General features: G+C 39.2%; 1 protein-coding gene across 2 annotated transcripts in view; it reads right to left on the minus strand.

The window, feature by feature from the left end:
* The window catches only part of Bckdhb (branched chain keto acid dehydrogenase E1 subunit beta), a 210,217-nt gene that overhangs the window by 39,663 nt on the left and 149,239 nt on the right, over window positions 1-21,315 (minus strand). The window contains exon 8 of one of the 2 annotated variants that reach the window (XM_004628271.2): window positions 15,587-15,673. The exons of the other annotated variant lie outside the window; for it this stretch is intronic. Within the exon in view, the coding sequence (XP_004628328.1) occupies window positions 15,587-15,673 (87 nt within the window). The remainder of the gene's footprint in view (window positions 1-15,586; window positions 15,674-21,315) is intronic. 2 annotated transcript variants of the gene reach the window in all.

Here is a 21,315-nt window from a genome sequence, read left to right on the forward strand (position 1 = left end):
CTTCCTTCCTTCCTTCCTTCCTTCCTTCCTTCCTTCCTTCCTTCCTTCCTTCCTTTGCAGAACCGGGGATTGAACTCAGGCCCTTGTGCTTGCCAGGCAAACACTTATTCCACTGAGCCATCTCCCTGGCCCCTAATTCTTTCACACCTGGTGTGGCCTGGGGGTAGCTCATGCTACAGACCTTGCTGACCCTACGCAAAGCGTGGGTTGAATCCTCAAGACCACAAAACGGAAAACAAACAATAATAACAACAGAGGATGTGACTTCGTTCATCGAAGGAATAAGAACAGCTTTATATTTGCTCATTAGAATTTTAAGATATGAGATCTATTTGGACACACACAGATATGTACTGACTGCAACAACCAAAGGGCACTTAGCCACTAATGGTCCTTGCACCTCCTTCCTGTCCCGAAGCTTTCCCAGGATTGTGTGTTACTGCAGTTGCTCCACAGGGAAAGACAAGTCAGGAAATGAAAATCAGACCCTGAAGCCCAGGACAGTTTGTGAAAAGCTTGGACCATCTCACAAATATTTAAAGAGAAACATGGAAATAAATTGTGATACAATAAAAGCTGGTTTATAAAACCTGAAGACAGTCTGTAGCACCCATGACAGTGCTTGTGGGAGACGCTGCCCTCGGCAACTATTTAGCTGCAACAAGTCTTCAGGAATTCCAGAATACCCACAGAGGGTAGCCTAGCAGTACACAAGCTTCCACTCCTCTACTTTGTTGTAGTGCCCTTACCTTTTTAAAAGTATATATATATATAAGCATATTTAATGTCACATTTATCTGTTCCTAAATCACTCTGTCCCATGAGATCTTGGTACTGCCAACTTTTCCTTATCAAGGCATTTTTCAAATACATAAACTCCAGGGTTAGTATGACATAAAATAAGCTTTCACAGAGTAATTTCAGTTTCATAGTAATGTGATTGAAAGTAACTAAAAGACAGTTTACTGAAAGAACAAACAGATTGAAATGATTAACAACTCTCCCCAGTTTCTTATTTTTCACTGGAGAACAATATAGTTTGCCCTTTAGCAATTATTTGAAAAAGCCAAACCTGTAAAACTGCAAAGTTGCTACTAATAGTGTTATTCTTTTACATTCACTGATTTATAAAATAGCTAAAAGCTAAAAGACATAGTAAGTTATGACAACATTTTTATCTTCATTTGGGCGTAATACTAAACACTAAATACTCAATTTGGAAGAAAGTGTATTTCAGGTATACTTGGGACATTTTTTTCTGAAACGCCTAAGGATTTCTTACTTTTCAACACAACACATAGCAACCCATGCAACGAACACCACAAAGTTTGTCACTGAAAATAAACTACACACGTGCATAAACCAGAAGCAGCCGCCACTGGCAAGGATAATTCATTTAAAATTATTGACATCATAGTTAGAAAAGTAGTAACTGAGAAAGAAATAGTATTTATGACCTTTACTTCTATTTAAGTTCACGGACATTAAGAGACTTCAATTTAACTTGCAAACCTGTTATCTAGGCTTAACTTGGCAGCCACTGATCCTTTAGTCAACATGTAAGTCATCAGTGTGATGGACAGCACTGTGCCATAGAGTAGCAACGTGGGTAGTTACACGTGCTGCCTTACGCGGCAAGAGCCCAACTTGGTGAGCTGCCCCAGTGTGGAGGGTAAATGGCCACTGTGATTCCCCTACAGTTCTGGTCTTTTCTGTCCACGTAACAAGCTTCCTGCTCATGTCAGTGAATAAAAACTTAGGGGGCTTTATGAAAATGAGACAAACATTTTTAACAATTGAACCACAGAAATGGGTCCGATTTCCCTATTCCATAACTACTAGTTCGCCTCTCCTCAGTCTGCTGAAATGCTGTGCCTTTCTGAACATTTCTGCTTCAGATAAATATAACAATATAGGTTTGAGCTCTGAGCAAAGCCTCAGGAAAACCAATGCAAATATTATAAAATCACACATCAGAACACTTGACCTCCATACGTCACAAAAAGAGAAATGTATCTTACAGATTACCATATTCTGCCCATATGACACCAAAAGTTAACTCTAACTAATGAAGAATTTCACCAACAACAAAGAGCTCTGGATTTTATCTATGAAATACTTAGCAATTTTAAAATACCACAGGTTGGAAGAGAGGCTGATGGTATCACAGTTATATCCAAAAGGGTTTCAACAAACTGCTGTTCACCTAATAAACCCACCTATTCTTCCACCAACTCAAGGGAAGCATGTATGTGTATATCCTGTCAAAAATATTAAAGATGAGAGTTTTTCTATCAGGAAAAATAAATGCATTAGTTGATTGCAGTGCACCAAGCTTTAGGTTTGTTAAACATTCTTTTCTTTCTATTTATTTATTTGGTCCAGGGTCTCACTACGCAGTTGAGGCTGGTAGTGATCCTCCTGTCTCAGCGTCCCCTGCACTGGGATTACAGGCATGCACCACCACATCCGATTTCGATGGCCGACACAATGTATCTGGGGTTCCAGGGCCGGTACAACACGTGGTGCTAGAGATCGAACCCAGGACCTTGCCCTTGCCAGGTAGGCACGTGCTTAGACCACCAAGCTATCTCCCCAGCCCAAGCTTTACTTTAAGAAATTTTTAAAATTAACACAAAAGATATTAGAAATACTATTAGTTTAGACTATTAACTAAGTGTTTCATCAATGAACAAATGTTTTGCTTACATTCTGAATAAAAAGGCAAATAGTAAGAAAAGGTGCACAAAACGAGCTGTTAAGTTGTGCCACTCACACTTCCTGGGCGCCTCATGGGACCAAGACAGAGCTGCAGAGGTCGCGGGATTCCGGGAGTGCCGTGTTCATATCAGACTGACCTGCTAGCGTCCATTTAGCTGTTTGACCCCTTCCTTTCAAATTTAAAATAGGAGGGCTTTCCTGATTTGGTTCATACTGACTCAGTTTTAATTCTGGCATCCTTGGAGTACATTAACACTACAGGCAGAAGTCGCACACATCATTCATATTCAAACGTACCATTCAGAAAATCATGACGAATTGTAATGCATACACTGGAGGCAATGCAGGAAAAATCCAAATCCCACACTATATCCACACGCTTCACAGGCACAAACTCATACCCATACACATGGCTCATACGGACAGATGAGTGACTTTAAAACTGGTTTTTAAATGGTATTATGGGTTTAATACCATCTAATTTGTGAAAAATGAGTATTATCATTGATCAACTACATGGGTCGGGGCTTCCCTGGATCCACCCTCATTCTTTAATTTCCACCCCATACAACAGAACACTTCTCCATTTTGTGCCTACTGGGACGGAGAAAACTCTCCTAAGCCCAAAGTATCCAAAACAGGGCTTAGTCTATCCACAGTGAGAGAAGAATTCTAATTTTTTTACGTGATTCACATGTTTGCTGAGGCTGGAATGGAGAACTGTTGGGAAAGTCAAAGAGAGAAGAGAGATGGTAAGGGAAGCAGAAAGCAAGGAGCACGAAAAGGCTGTGGTTCTTCGAATGGCCCAAAAGGTCTCTACGTGGTACATTCACTAATGGGAGGACTTAGCTTTACCCATATGCCTGAGATTCAGTGTAAACTAAGTCCTATTACTTTTTTAAAACTATATGGGTCCTCTTAAAATGAAGAATGTACATAATTTATTGAGTAAGTTACTAGCTGCCTATATTTCTACTGTATGAACATATGTGCTGTACTTCATTATTTTAATGTACTTGGGCTGTTTTTGGAACTGCCATGTGAAACCTGGTTTGAGTAAACTGGATAGAATCGCGTTGATGTTGGAATATTACTCATAAAATACACTCACTAAGGCCCGACATGCACACCAAGGTAGAAGCCTGCACCCAGATAAGGACATGGTTATAAAAGAGACCACAAATGGAGCATCATAGTATTGAGGCAAGAGAATTTTTGGTAATGATCTGAAAAGGAAAGGTTAACTTTCAATTTCTCTAACTGCAAATGTGGATTTAGACGCTGGCATTAAAAATAAGGACTTAGAGGAACCAAATATAAAAATTGTGTTAAAAACAAAAACAAAAAAACTTGAAGAGTTTTAAAGGGAAAGCAAGACTACAATGTTACTGGTTTCCAAAGCATTCAGTAATACAGATATGTCGTATATAGAATCAGTGTTTGCAGCTAGGAATTTAAAGTTGATCCAGAAAAGATAGAAATGCACCTATTAAAAAAGTAAACTAAAACTACTATCATAAGATGAGAAAAAATCCAGAAATGGTAAGTGCAGACTGTCAAGTGCTAATCATCCAAGACACTCTTCAAAATATAAATAAATATTCAAACTCCACTAAAATGCAGTTATTATAATTTCTGGCCACTAATTTTGACAAAGACAAATAGAGTATTTGTGTCACCTGAAATATAAAATTACATTAAAGAGGCAATAGCATTATCTAATATTTTGGAGCATCAAATCTGAAAAAATATGACTTCGAATGGATCAAAAAAGTAAAAATAAATCCTTTAACTTAACTTAAAGTAAAAAAAAAATCATTCAACACTCCCCAATTAAATGCAAATTTTCAGACATTTCTGCAAATTAAAATGACTTCTTGAACACTTACATTAATATAGATAGATCTTAAAACATAATTATAAACTATATGGTTATACCACTCATTTTCAATTGATTTTTTTGCAGTAAGTACTAACTACAATTTGTCTTGATTTTTGTAAGTATTTAAATTGAAAATGAGCAGAAAATTCATTAGCAGCAGTTAATCTCTATTTTAAGTTTAACCATATTTTGATGAGTGAGAATTCATTCAAGAAAAAGCGATGACAGCCCTTACAACAAAAACATAACTAATTTGATCTCTAAAATTTAATTATACCAACTAACCAAAATGAAATGAGCTTCAATACCATAAACATTAGCCCCCTAGAAGCACGACAATCTTGCCACTACTAGGTTCTACCTCCCTGGGCCACAGCCAGCCCTTTACTTACTCTGAACACAACACTGATATAAAATCCACCCAACCTTTCTTGACTAACTCAACATCCTGCTTCATTCTGCCCTGAATGGGCACCAGGGCCGCGAGGGCATGGGGCCTGCAAGGATTGCAAGGGTCCTGCACTCACTCTCTGCTGTTGGTAACTTACAGAATCTTAGATAACCTTACTGTAGTTTGAAAAACAAGATTTTCTATGTTGTATATAATATACACATGAAATTATTGCACATTAAATAAGGAATTCAAATATTTTAAGTCAATAATAATTTTTTGAGGATACAATCAGATTTTCAAAGATGACTGCAATGAATGGGAACTGCAGCTCTTCAGATGCTAAAAGACGATTATTTAAAGGTTCTAAATTAAAAAGATCCTTTACTTTTTGAATGCAGAAAAGGAATACTGTAGCGATTAAATGTTTGATGAATCTTCACGGGTGATGCGGTTGTTAGGCTCACTAGAGAATCAAGGAGAAAAGCACTCCTCTTGTTTATTCGAAATAAACGTTCCTCTGTGGAGCCCAACACAAAAATGTGCAGGAAGCACGTGACGCCGGCACACGCTCTGCAGGGGAGCTAGCAACGCAAAACTCAGACAATCGAGGACGAATTTATGCACAACACAAACCAGGAAACATATCCCTCACCTTCAAACAAATCGGCAACAATAGAGATGCTTGCGGCAAACCATTTATTTCCTGCCTGCCTGCTTGGTGCTAAGAAGGCTTCTAGGCCGGGGGCTTGGACGCGTGAGCGGTCCAGCCGGGGTCCTGCAACTCAGGACGCTGGCCTTCTAGGAGGGACATGCGGCAACGTCGCATGTCCACACAGACGTTCCCACGGCGCTCAGTTTTCCCGTGCAACTGGCTGTCCTCAGTGGGGCAGACAGGACGTAACAAGAGACCAGCAAAAGGACGTAACAAAAAGCCACCCACGGGGCACAAAGAGGAGGGGTGTGTGTGTGTGTGTGTGTGCGTGCACGCATGCACCTGCGTGCTCACGGGCACTATTTCTGACTGGAAGAACATGAAAGATCACACGAGAGAAAGCGGGTCCCCGAGTGCGAGGCAGCGAGAGGAAATAGACACGCTTTCTTTCTGACTGGCTCACACTCGGAAGGCCACGAGGCTCATAGCAAGGGTGGAAGGAGACATAAGCAGGGAACCCAGCGCCGGGATCAGGGACACGCTGATCCCATGGGTCCCTGTCTTACTGATGGAGGAACATGGGAACGCTGACTACAAAGAATTACCCACTGCAAGGCCACGTTCGCGCTCACCACGCGAGCGAGGGATCGCGCGGCTGCCCCGCGCAAGGAGGACAGTGCCCCGCAGCATCACAATGCACACGCCGGGCTTTTACTGGTTTAAAACTATCTCCCATCACCATTCTGAGCGAGTAAGCACCAGCATTATGCACAGGACTTCCAAGCACTCAAATGCGCTTCATTAATCCTGCACCCATAATATACACCTCGAAAAAATCAACTTTATGAGCAAAATGACATTTTTATTGAAAACAACTAGGAGAAATTAGAACGCTAAACTATTTCACATTTAATTATAAGAAAGCTTTTAATTTTTATAGAACTTTTATATGCACAGAAAATGAAGAAATGACTAGAGTGAAAATACCAACCTGCACTGTACCAGCTTCTGCATGTCTAGGTATGTGTATCTATGGATTCTGCTTTTCTTTTCATAACACTGAGCAAGTAAAATAGTGAGGGACTGGGATGCATTTTTGCTGAGCATTATAGCCACCTAAATGGTACCATATTGTTAAGTATTCTTTCAATAATTTTATAAACCCAGTGCTCATCGTATCAATCACAACTTACAAACATATTCCTGGATTTTTCCTAATATATTATTCCTAAAATTTCTCTAACAAATAAACAGCACGCAAAGAAAACACATTTGTGTGTGTGGTACTAAGTGAGCATTTCTAGAATGAATTCCTAAGCCAGGAACTACCAACCTTGAAGAGTCCTAAACTCCATTTGCAACCCGAATACCCCGGAAAACGAATCATCTGCTACATTTACCTTGTACCACTCAGCTCCAAATATATTTCATTTTTAAGAATATTACACTAATAGGCAACAAAGGATACTGCTATGTCATTTTGACAAAATCATTTTGTCCATAATTGATTAATCTAGTTTTTAATTTTAAAAAACAAAAGATCATTTATTTTCTCATGGACATTTAAGAATGCTTAATATAGTACAGATGTCAGTTTTGTCCCGTGTGCTAACATGCTCCAACTGTCGTGCTCCTTTTAATTGTTAATGTTTTGGCACATAAATTTTTTCATTTTGTATGAATATATTAGTTCGTGACTCAATTTGTGATGACGTGATTGGACCTGTTCATTTTTTCACTTTTTGTTTAAAAATTTCTTATCTAGCCTGATATCTGTTCTTTCCTACTTTTTCTTCATTCAGTTTGTGTGGTTTGCTCTTCTTTTTTGCAGTTCCCTTAGAGTTTGTTCAGGGAATGGGGGACAGAAGGCCGGGTGGAGAAACACTGCAGTCCTGACAAGACGCAGTCGAGCGGAGGAGGAGGACAGAGGACAGGACATTAACGAGGCGGGGACAGAGTGTCTCAAACTGAGAAAAAGGCATTCTTTGGTAGCAAATAGCATTAAGAGGTTGAGTCTGTTTCTCATGGCACTTGTCCTGCTTTATCTGGACAAGATATCTTCTATGTTTTTTCCTACACATATATGTCCATGATAAAGCTTGATTTATAAATTATGCACAGTAAGAGACTGGCAAGAACTTACAATAAAATATTATACCATTTTCCCTAAATAAAATTGCCTGCATCAATACAAGCACTGAGGTACCAAATAACTCACTAAAGGGGGAGGGGCGGCAGAGCCACATGGACAAAAGGAGGGCGCCCCGCCTGGGAGAGGCTTCACCATCGCCTCCGAGTGGCCTGGAACTCCAAACTTCTCAATTTTTGCTCTCTGCAATTTTCTCTTTAACACTTCAGACCCCAGTTAAACCTGGATAACTGAAGCTGTGGAAAGAAAAAGCGTAAGAGGGATCTACTGTACTTTATTCTTCTCCATCCCTTAGAGGTTAAGCTTCTTGAAAAAGCATCTGTATGTATCATTTTAAATCTTGGCTCACCGCTCTAACTATAATCTGGCTCCCATTTTATTTTATATTTATTTATTTATTTATTTAATTTTTGTATTTTAGGGAAGGGTCTACAGGGTGTTCAGGGTCTCACTACTAGATCAGACTCAGAGTGATCCGCCTGTTTACAGCCTCCCAAGAGCTGGGATTACAGGCACGTGCCACCACACTCAGTCTCAATCACCAGCTCAGTGTGCCCTAGGGGCAGGGCCAGCATGGCAGGCCCGGGAATCGAACCCTTGGCCCCTGCGCCTGCTTGCAGGCACTTGAATCCGCTGAGCTATTTGACCAGCCCTTGGCTCCCATTTTAGCTATTTCTCTGTTTCCATCAAAGTCATCGATGTTTCTGAACTGCTGCAGGCAATGTACAATCTTCAGGTGACACACTCTAGAAGCATTTCATACCTCTGGCCACTCTGAATTCCCTCATGTTTTAAATATTTCACTCTTTTTCTTCTCTTTAGTCCTTCTTCATAGCTTTCCTTCCTCTAATGTTGGCATAAAGTGGCAACTGAAGAAACTTTGTGTAGACCTTCTCCTAGGAGACCATACCTCAGCTACCACCATGTATTCATGACCTCAGCTAGCACCACCAGAGGACATTCAATCTTTAACCTTTTCTGATGCCACAGTCACTCCTGAGTCCTCAAAACACATTTCATTCCTGTCTTACAGTCTAAAAATCTATAGCACTCATCATCCGCAAATGACGGGCTCAACCCTCCTTTCCGATGATACCGCCTATCTGTTAAGAAACTACCCGAGAAAGCACCATCTTTTATTTTCCTGTCTGTCCCCCTCGTCTGCCTCAGTCAGTGCCACACAGCTATCTAATCAGTCAGTGGGTCAGACTTTCAGATTCACTCTTCTACTTTCTAAAATTCACCTTTCTCGCCAGTTTTCCTTCTAAGCATCTGTTTGTTTGTTTCTTTGGTACAGGGTCTCACTATGCAGCTCAGACTCGTAGTGATCCTCCTGTCTCAGCCTCCCCAGCACTGAGATTACAAATATGCACCACCATGCCTCATTTCGGTGGCTGGCACAGTGCCCCCCAGGTGTGGTGGCTGGCACAGCATGCAATACTGCCTACCAAACCTGGGTCCTTGTGCTTGCCAGGCAGGTGCTTACACTGCTGAGCTAGCTCCCCAGCCCTAGCTTCTTGGTTTAGAAGACCTACAAATCTCATGCCTAGATTACTATTTTTAAAAATGTGTCACCATTACTCCCCGTCTTCATTCTACCTAATGCTTGCTTTCTTGCACTTCCAGGATCGTATTCTGCCAACAGTGACACTTAGCTGCCACATCTGGGTTAAGTGATTGAGTACTTCACACTCCTATAGCCCTCTCAGTACTGTATTTTAGCGAAGCTCCACACTATAATTATCTGTGTATCACCTATTATTTCTGCTAAACACTGTCTAAGCAAGAACTCCATCCTTTTAGATCAGACGCTCATATTAAGGCTCTGCTCAAGGTACTCAATAAATTACCAGAATGCCTTGCAGTTAGGCGATGGCCAAGCAGCCAATGTGACCAGCATATTCGAGTCAACAAAGAATTGAGAAATAACATTGGAGGGTCGGCCAAGTAGCTCAGTGGATTGAAGGGTCTGCATATGGATGCAGTGGTGGGGTTCGATCCCTGGGTCTGCTGTGCTGGCCCCGCCCCCGGGGCGTGCTGAGATGGTGATTGAGACTGGGTGTGGTGGTGCATGCCTGTAAACCCAGCTCTTGGGAGGCTGTAAACAGGCGGATCACTAGGAGTCCTATCTAACAGTGAGACCCTGAACACGCTGTAGACCTTTCCCTAAAATGAAAAATAATAATAATAATGATAATAATAAAATTAAGAAAAAAGAGAGAAATAGCATTGGAAACAGCAGCTTGGACAGATCAGGGTCTTGAATGCTAAAACAAAGATCTTACTGCTGTAGGCAAAGAAGGGGATGAACAAAATTATCCTTGTAGTTGTGTCTTTCTTTAAGAAAAGAATGGATAAGTTGATGAGAGGCAAGATGCTGGAGAAAAACAGGTATGTAAAGACACCGTTGTAAAGGGTCAGCCAGTGCTGCAGAAAAATAAAATTGTTTTGCAATAAGCGGATTTCCATAAACTGAAAACTGTCCCAGGCTCACTTCTACCTGTTCTCAGTGTTTGTTTCAACCATTCCATAGAAATGACTTTCAAATATATCTTCTTCCCCAAAAGAAACAAGAAACTGAAATTTCGAGCGAAAAGCTGCACAGTAGAACCAACGTGAAGGTCTCACACCTGAAGTTCTCCACAGAAGCTGTGTAAATGTTTGAGACAGGTCTGTCCAGGAAAGAAGACAACAGGAGGACAGGCTGCTGGTGCAAGGCTGGGCTCCCACTCACAAGGGCAGCAGAAGGCCGGGAAGGGGATGGGGCGGTGCTCCGTGGCCAAGTGGCCTCAGTGGCGAAGTGAGCTCATCCACAACCCATCCCTGAGGAGACTCGGACCTTGGTGCCTCTCTTTGGCCACAGAAGTTGTTTACAGAATACTTAACGGGCTTCGGGCTGAGCTGCATTTTAAAGAGGCCATCCCGCACTGGAACGCTCTGAGCTACGCTGCTTTTCTGACGCTCTGGCTCCATCTTGTAGCACAAAAGCACACTTGTCCTGACTTATTTGCTGCGGTTGTTCCCAAATGTTTTCCATCGTAGGTGGATTCTTTTTTAATTGAGAACACAAAATAACAATGAAGCATTCATCACATTATTACCCTGATGGATTTTCTGGATTTCTCTTAATAGGTCAACTTGTGAATATTTGTTAAATGCTTTACAGAGTGGTAAAAATCAAGCCCATTTAGGGTACTTTTCTTCTCTTTCAGACTGATGCACTGAAACACAATGTTTATATACTTGGTAGTAATAAATGCGTAAGAAAAAAAATCCCTCTGAATAAACCTTTCTAACATGAAACAATAAGAGCAAAATTCTTTGGTTGAAAGTTAGTTAATGAAACTTTCCACACAATGGTTCATGTGGGCCCTATAAAAATCCTTTTAAACTATCAGAACCTGATTACCTTAAAAATGTATGTAGGAATGCACGCTTCCCTGAGTTCTGATTCTCAGAAAAGAGACCGCACAGAGAGGATAAAACAATGGCATGGAAACTTCCCGCTCTCTCCAATTGGGCTCTTTATTGGAGACTTATTGTTTCCATGTGTTAAAGAAAAAGAAAAACCTCAAACCTTTAAGGCAACCACAATCCCCAAAATCTTTGGCACTCCTTTTAAGCATTAAATAAAAAAAAAAAACCCTTTTGTATTATTATCATACAAGTATATCAGAAACAAGTTTATTTTATCCTAATATGAAATTAATAACAAAGCTTGATCTCTAAAACAACTTAAGCATTATGTGAAAGTTGTTAAAACACCACAAATTATTTGGTTGTAATATTTAAAAAATAGATAATACTTGTATTGGACACTGCATATTAAAATATGCAAATTAATTTGGGTGAATATTAAAATAGAAGTTAATATTCCTTTTGTACAAGAAAATTCTTTTAAAAATCGGTGGTTATATACAGATGAGGAATGCAAGCACATCATAAAATTAATTTATGTCCCCTTCTACACCAGTGAAATTCCCATCCGATAGAAAGGTCAATAAATTATCTAAGCGCTGCTGTCTTTACATTTCTACAAATCAGTGCACACAATACATGGCTTTAGCAGCACTGGAAGTGTCAAATGGAAGAAAAAACGGGGACGTTTCCTTATTCCAAAGTGAACACATGGTCACATCCAGATGGAGCGCAAGAGAGTGAGGCGGCGGGTGACCAGCCAAGAAGTCTTTCCCAGGGCGTGACAGACACCCCGGCCTCAGTTTCTTCTACTTCTCGGTTAACTTCCAAATTCAATCAAAAAGAAATGTAAGGCAACTATTAGATTAAATTCAGTTTTCTTTAAGAAAAGTATCATCATATAAAGAGAGAAAGTTTGTATCTAGTCAACATAAAGTACTCTAAGCACTTATATTCAGTATTTCCTAAGACTAAGATCTTTAGCAATATTCATTTATTTATTTATTTATTTATTTATTTAGGCAGTACCAGGGATCAAACTCGGGACCTTGCAATAGGCAGGCAGGCGTTTATGACACTACGATATCTCCCTTGCCCTAGCAATATTTTTTTAAGTAAGTGGGTGTATGGAGAAGAAACACCAGGCATGACTAAAATTAAAGATTTGGATACTGAATCCTTTGTCTGATAGAAGAACCATCTGTTGTAAATGAAAGAGTTGTATAAATTATGACTATATTTTCTTTCCCTATTTTATCTGAATGACTAAGAGGAATCTTCTGAAGTAATAGTAAAAATGTTCATTAATTTAATAGTTAATTTTAGGTAGTACATTATAATGTTTCTCTCCAAAAATAACAAATATAAAGTCAAAAAGATGTCTTCTACAATGCACTTCAATATTTTATTTTTAATGTGAGTAATAATTTTAAATTTGAATAAAGTATTTCTGGTTTTTAGTGCTCTTAGATTTCATATTAATAAATCAAATTACTAATCATTTTCTTACAATATTGCTTTTAAATTTTGCATAAAATTTACATGAGTTTTTAAAACACTACTGCATATCTTTTAGAAAATGCCTGTGAAGAAAATATTTTATTTACCTTGATGTGAAATCTAACTGTTGATACAGTGAGAATAACTCAATATTTTAATCAACAGTATTCGGATTTCCAGCTTCTCTCATTCATAATTTCAAGCTTCTTTTCTAAGAGGGCAATAAAATCTCTTTGCATACATTTTTGCTGTTGTAATCAGAAAGCTGGATTTTAATATGTTAACTCTATTTTATCTTTCTAACCTTACAAGATATACGCAAGCAAAAAAAAAAAAAAATATGGAAATATGAATCATTCCAAGCGGTGAAATCAACTGCACCTCACACTTTCAAGACTGCAGCTTATGTAACCTAAGGCACTGGTAATTTATTGCAGGTTTTCCCCACAAAAGGGGCAGCCTTGGCCACAGCGCTGCAGGCAGGGGATTGCACTGTACTGGTGATGTGCATAGAACAGTTACTGAAAACGGATTTTAGTCAGCTCACTCAAAATTATATGCAAGCATTACTGTGAAAAGGACTTAAAATATCCTTGCTCAGGACCTAAAAGGCATGAACAACAAATATCTGGGAAGATCAAGTTCATTACATTTTATTAAATCTCATTTTCAGCACCCTCTACTTGCACAAATAAAATCTGAATTAAGTAAAAACAACTGTGTACATTTTCAAGTTTATTTTCATATTAATACATCAAAAATTTAATTACCCAAAATGTTAAATGCAGATCTCCATTACAGAATTTTACAGTGTTACCTAATTCACTAAATCACTTTTGGTTCTCTGGTTTAATGGTTTTAAAAACAGAACTTTATAAAGAACCCAAAATTTCTATTTTTCCTTTGGGGGACAGCGGACCTCGAATAAGGAACTGAGATGTCCACACTTAGCGTTTTCGCCTGTGCAAGTTCCAGATCTGCCCTATCTGCATGACGTGAGCGAGCAACAGTCACTGTGCATGACACCCACAGCAGGTGGGACACCACGGGCGTCCATCAGTATTTCTCATACTACAGACTATGGACACTTGAGGATCTACGAACATACTCTTAGGAGGCCAAGAGTACTACTAAATGCCTTCCTTTGGTGTATTCAGATTGTGATTTAAATATGACTAGATTCTAGATAATCCCACAGACAGCTTGTACCACCAATGATTATCAGATACATTTAGAATCTGATTGTGATATTATAGTTAGGATTTTTAGTGCCTGTGTTTAACTCCTAATAAAGTGTTTCTCAAACAAGGATTCATGGATGCACTCACGGGGCCTTAGAGGCATTTTTGTATAAATGAATCCAGACAAGAGTCCAAAACCAAGAGACACTAGCGTAGATTAGATCATCTTTCTGTGTCATTTCCATCTACAATCCATGTTATATTCAATTGTAGCCTAACAATAATTTATGGAGATCGAAATTTAAAAGCATACCTAGAGAAAGCAGACTTTGCAAAAGGAGTTACAAGTATATGCTTCGGCTTTTGCTCTTATAATTGTATGCAAATGGACTCTGGGCCGGCACTAGCAGGCAGGGGCTAAAAGCCGGCAGCTTGCCAAGGTTTCCACCAGCAACAGCCATTGTGCTGTAAATGGTTCCGTACACAGCCTGACCCGGGCTCACAAAATCTAGTTTCTTTTTCCAGTTTTGCCTCTGGCTTGAAATTAACATTTTGCTAGCCTAATGATTCATTCTTGTAATTCTCATTTTTAAAAAATTTAGTGCATTATGCTACTCAGTAAAATATATAATAAATACCTGCTATACATGGTAGTTAAATGATATCAATTAAATATGAACAATCTTACTTTTCTTACTTTTGTCATTGACTATATATAACATAAAAATAACATTAGTTTGATCTAGAGTTTGAATTATTTCTGTTTACATTTACTTCACTTAATTTCAAATAGTTTTAATTTTTTCATTAGCAATTAAAATGTTTTATTGGTAAAAGTCACTTTTTACTAGTTAAATGTTTAAAAATAATTTATCTCTACTCATCAATTAAAATTTAATGTCCAACTGTCAGCCTACTCATTCTTTAACGAATGCTCTGTGGCTATGTTTTAATAATTAAAGCATCTCAACCACAGTAAAGTATAAACTGCAAAGATATTCTGGATTTAAAGAGCATGTACTCTGTATTTAAAATAATTCATGTTTAATTTTAAAAATTAGGAAAAATAGAAGGGCTTTAAATTATGCATACCTATGATATAAATGTGAAAAAAGTTTTAAGTAAAAATCCTGCAGCAAGAGGCGTGCAGGGTTTCTTCTGGCATGCAACACTGAAGCAAACAGCTTCAAAAAGAAGCAAGCTTTAAACCATTTCTAAAGCACTGCCTGTAACATGGTCTGATCATTGATTAAATGAATAAATTATTTTTAAAAGCATGTATTGAATTTACACCATGGACTTTGCTTAGCTTCAGATTTGGAAGGAAAAGCTGCAAAAATCTAAGATCAATTTCATAATGAATTCATTTCACATTAACTTTGGTTTATTAAGAAAACCATTAGATTGAAATGTAAAAGTATCCTCATCATCTAACAAACATAAGCAAACTTAGTGCATTAATCATGTCAAACTTTTGACTTTCCACAAAGGTTTCTTTTTCACTTTTATTCATTTGAATTTTCTTTACTAGATTTAATTATGCCATTAATTAAAATATAGCACAGAATGGAGAATCTACAATTCAGAAAGCTCACACTTTAAGTTGCTGTGGCCCCTAATTGTTTTTCTTCGAGGAACACACACGTACAATTGCGCAAACGTTACGTCCGGCGCCAAGAACGTCGCTTACCTGCACTGTGGAGCTGATCTCAGATGCAAATCCGCCTGTCAAGGGGGCCTCGTGGCTGAGGAGGAGCCGCCCCGTTTTGATCACAGACTGAGAGAGAAACAGAAAACCCGACATTGAAAAGAATGCATACTTCAAGTATATGATGATAGTTTTAATTAAGTAACAAAAATATTTAAACTGAATAAATAAGACCAAATCAGCCTGCCAGTCTTATACCTCAGAAGCTACAGCTCCCACTCAACTGAACAATTTGCTGATTGCTGTATTGTTTAGATATTTTTGTCATAAAATGATGTCATATGTTTAGACTTCAGTATCAATTTTTTTTCTTCATATTTAAGAGTGAAAGTACTTTTTGCATTTTGGGGTCAATTTGCATATAAATAACAGTAGTCTTAGGAAATGTGAGTTCTGGGAAAAGCAAAACAGAAATCCCATGAAGAATTTGTAGCAAAGAAATAAAAATGTCCAGCTACTGTTATTTGAGGACACCTGGCAATGAGAGAGTATCACAAAAGTAACAGTAAATGAGCACTAAAATCTGTTAAGGGAGCAGGTCCGCTGTCACGCAGTCGCAAAGCAAAGTGTCCTCCCCGCTGCTTGCAGCTAATGCACACTGTGCAGGACTCACTCGGTACAATCATAAATCAAAACGTATAGCTATGATATCATAGCAGGATGCCAGCTGCGCTGGGAGGAAAACTGGTAAAATCTACAGCAAGTTACTGCTTCAGATCCATCGAAAACTTAGCATATGACAACAGAGAGGCGGTAATTTCTTCTCCAGTCTGCCAACAATTTGCTACCCCTTCTCTTCAAATGCTGCTACTTTATGAAAATAAAATGAAATCTCCCAGCAAAATATGAATCTAACACCAATATTTCATTTATCCTATGCGATTATTTGTTACAATTTAAAGAGCATTCCACAGACTCTGCCAGCAGATGTGAAACTCCGATTCGGCCAATAGCCAGGACAAAAATAAATCGCTCTATCTACTACAGAAGTAGTGCTGAAGAACATAAAACTTTATAACACCTTAATGAGCGCCACCCACCTCCACTGAAATACTAACTTTAGAATATTGGGGTTCAGCTTTTGGTGACTAGAGTTAATTAAGGTGTGTGTAAAAGTTACAAATTAAACCTCAGTGTACCAAGATAAAAGTAAAAAAAAAAAAAAAGACAAAAAATACTTCATAATAAACAAGAAAAAAAAAATGTTTTCCAAATAGTCCCTAAAAGTTGTGTCCTTTTGAAGTTAATCTACTAAAAAGCAGACTTGACAAGCAGGACCTTCATACAGCCCTGAAACCTGGAACCCTGCCAGCCTCGAAAGACGAAGTGGCCAGCATCTACCCGAGTCAGTGGGACGTCTGAAATTTCTAGCAGGTAGAAAGGGGAGACTGCAATAAAATTGCTGCTCTTCGCCTTCCACCTCCGAAAGCCAGCACTCTGCCAGCATAGAAAGCCGGCAGCCGGCACCCACCGCGCTAGACAGCACATCTTAAGCTTCTAGCAGGTAGAAAGACGCAACACACATGAAAACGTTTTTACCCTAAAGCCCCACACAAGGACCGGTCCTTCATAACCTGAGTTCGGGCCGTCCAAGATCAAATGTAACTTCTTAGAACAAGCACTGAGAGACAAAGAGCGTCACAGGCAGATGCTTACTGCAGGAGAGAGGTTGGGCCACCCAGCACACACCTAGAGAAAGCTTCTAACTTGGGGGTTGTACAAGCGGATGAAATGTAGACACAGTCTATGTGTCCTTCAGTGGGGAAATGGCTAAATAATACACTAATACATTAAAGTATTATGCAGCCATGAAAAAGACTCTGGCCATAGAAAGATTTCTTTGATAAGACAACTAATAAAATAAAGCAGTTGCAGACAATATAATCTCATTTCTGTGAGGAACTGCTATAAAAATGAAAACTCTAAACAACATTTCTCTCAACATGTACATATATTGAGGCAGTATGTAAACATCTATAAAGGTTCATTCCAAGACCAAAAATCTTTTCTCAGATGGAATGATGCTCAAGGATGTATACAAAAGAAATGCTTGCACTTCAGTGTATGTACTTTTAGATTATTAAAAATATTATCACTAAAATAAAGGAAAAAGAAAGTCCTTGAATTAATGCTGAAGGTTATGCTATCAACTGCAAGAATCACACTGACTGAAAGGCTGGCCAAATAGCTCAGCGGATTACAGTGCCTGCAAGCAGGTGCAGGGGCCAGGGGTTCGATGCCCAGGCCTGCTGTGCTGGCCCTGCCCCTAGGGCATGCTGAGACAATTGAGACTGGGTGTGGTGGCACATGCCTGTAATCCTAGCTCGTGGGAGGCTGTAAACAGGTGGATCATTACAAATCTAATCTAGTAGTGAGACCCTGAACACCCTGGAGACCCTTCCCTAAAATACAAAAAATAAATAGAATCAGACTGACTTTTTAAAACACTGATACACTTCAGTCATGATCTCAAATAGTTAGCATATAGTGAAGTGTCAATGCAGTTCAATTATTCTCAAGGTACAATAGAAATCCTATTTGTTATATGATTTTATCATTCATAATTTTAATTCACTAAAATTCCTAAGGACTACTTATATAAAATTTGGAAATTAACACTTCATTAACATTGTCAAAATGAGATCATTATAAATTTACTCCAGATTATGTGACTTTCTCAATTCTGTGTAATTGAATTAGGTATTCTGCTATTCTCATCCAATGAGATGTTTTTCTCAACTATAACAGTCTTTTAAGATATGCACATCTAGGCAAAATAATATTTAACTGCCAGGAAATCAGTTTAACTCAATTTAGCACTTTTATGCACTTAGATAGCAAAAAATGTGGTGTTTTTAAATGTGAGTTTCCACGGACTTTTTTAAAAATGACACTAGACATAAAAACTAATAATGCTTAAAAAGTTTCTGGAAAAAAAGAACTTTTTTAACTTTCAAGTTTTTTTCTGAAATAAATTTACTTCTCCACTTGCATATATTTTTAAGCATTTAAGCAACTTTTCAATAGGAAAACTGAACCAGTCAGAGCCAAGAAAGATCAGGCAAGACTGGATTTTCTGCATCTGCTTCTCTCGCTTTTTACCAGTACAAGCTGCTCCTGCACCTGGGCCTGTCGCACAGTGAGAGTCACTGAATTTGAGGTGACAAATGGCAGCAGAGAACCAAGACAATTAAAGATCTGCACTGTCACTGACTTCTTCCTGTCTTGTACTTCAAAACAGAAAGACTTAATCTTTCTGTGAGGCCTTCTGAAGATCTTTCAAGAGTACTCTACACTGTCCTGAAAGTCTAGGAATTTTCCCATCACCCAAGAGTCCCTTTTTCACCTGCACAGCCAGCCCATCCCATCATATGAGAAGCAAAGAAAAGCCCAACCCTGCACACACGGCAGTGCCAGCAAGGCCTGCCTCAGCACCCCTTCCGGGGAGCCTTGAAGATCCTCTGCTCCTTGTCTGGCCCCTTGGGAACATTTCCCCATTGTCTACCCACTACACGCATCTTCATTCATGGTGACAAATTAAAGTTGTCCACACAAGACACCTAGCACAATGCTCTGTACATGGTAAATACCCCAAAACAATTAGCTGGACCAAAAAATCTATCACAGCAAAGTGTTTATAGTATATGTACACTACTGTATTTTACAATGTATGCTACTGCTTAATTTACCATCTTATGTCACAGTTCAAAACATTTTTGGAGATGTGGAAGTATACTATTACACTATGTTAAAAAGGGATTTTTGTCAAGAAAGCAACAGCATCAAAACACATAGACTAATGCAGTTTTAACAATACACTATCTGGGGAAACACAGACGGGCTAAATTATACTGCATTAAAATGATTACACAGACATTGGCTGCCCAAACACTGGACATATGTTTTAGTGAATGTAGCCTTTAAAGATTTTAATACAATCCAACCAGGAAAACTATTAAGCTGTCATGCCAGGACAAAATGATACAGACAGGCAGACCATTGGGCTGGCATATGCCTAAACGCGCAAGACTGACATCTAAAAGCAGTACACTTACTAGTTCTTGCTCAAATGCACTAGCAAGGGAATCTGTCTCGCCAAGCTCAGCAGCCTATTCTGACAACGGAAAGGACAAAGTAAGAAAGCAACACTGTTGGTCGGCAATCCATGGCCCATCGACAGTTTTCTATCTGAATATGAAGTTAATGAAAAGCAAAGGAAACATCAAAGCTGACCTTTTAATAGTTTCTCAAATATGCAAAATGCACATTCAAGCAAAATTAATGACAAGCATGCCCTTAAGCACCCAGGTTTTCAGTAATCAAGAACATATTAATAATTATACAAACAGGAATCATTACAGGCCCAGTTGCAATGAGTTTCAAGAATCAATGCACATGAACCCCATGAATTTTTACAATGTGTCCATGTTTAGGGGCCAAATTCATCTGATAAGGTAGCCAGAAGACTTTCACAGTTAATCAGAGGCTACAAACATATTAACATGTGGCTGGAAGCACAATTAGTCATCAGCCCTCCATCTAGGACTGGGCCGCTGGCTGATACACCTCTGGAGAAATACCAATGCTGAGGAAGAGAGCGGTCATGAGCTCCAGAGAAAGTTCTGGAAAGTCCATTTGGACAGGGTGCTAGTGGTGGGGTTACACACATTTTAACGCTGTAGGAAGGTGGTGTAAACTGAGCAAAACTAAATCCTCAAGGATTTATCACCCATGTGGAAAAAGTAGGTAAAGGAGAGTGTGGTGCAAACTGGCGAACGCCGGTGGGAGATGAGTGGGCAAGTAACACCAGGCCTCCCCCTGCCCTCCCCAGTGAAGCGTCCTGGGGAATTTTCCAACCTCCTCACAGGTTCACTTGTTTCTTTATAAAATCATGGCTGGAATAGTGAAGAACCCAAGAAACCCACTTTTGCAGAATTAAAGGTAGACATTCTTTCTGAAAGCTACTTCGAAATATACCAATAAACGTTATAGTTTGTTTCCTAATGGCCCTTCTACATTATGTGTGTTAGGCCCCTGGCTATTCTGGAAATAAAATCCATATATATATCTCCCCACCACAACTTTCTTCCCCCAGCCTAAAGATATTCTGCTGTTTCTCAAGACGCCTCTCATCCAACCCCTTCCTGTCTGGTCCCCACAGGGTGGACCTTCCCTTACTATGATACAAACTCTGGTATCATTTTCTCTTTTTCTTTTCACAATCTCAACATTTTCTAATAGAATTTGAGGTAGCTGAAAATGCAAGTATATTCTATGAAACCTAAAACTGAGGTGGAAGCCTCAAAGAACAGACTCAAGCAGCATACCTCTCTGGAGAACAGTAGTGCCGAGTGTAGTAGTGCACACGTGCAAGCCAGCCCTTGGGAGCCTGAAGCAAGAGGATTGGGAGTTCAAGGCCAGTGTGGGCTACACAAAGAGTTCAAGAACAGCTGAGCCACAGAGCAAGACACTGTCTCCAAACGACTAAGCAGGGACCAAATCTCCTAGGATAGCCGCTCCAGTCACACCAAACCTTTGAAGGCTGCGAAGGTATGTTATATGTATATTGCTACATAGATAGATGGATGGATGGATGGATGGATGGATGGATGGATGGATGGATGGATGGATAGATGGATAGATAGATGGATGGATGGATGGATGGATGGATGGATGGATGGATGGATGGATAGATGGATAGATAGATAGAT

Source organism: Octodon degus, unplaced genomic scaffold, assembly GCF_000260255.1.
Source record: "Octodon degus isolate 3935 unplaced genomic scaffold, OctDeg1.0 scaffold00022, whole genome shotgun sequence".
NCBI classification, from domain to species: domain Eukaryota; kingdom Metazoa; phylum Chordata; class Mammalia; order Rodentia; family Octodontidae; genus Octodon; species Octodon degus.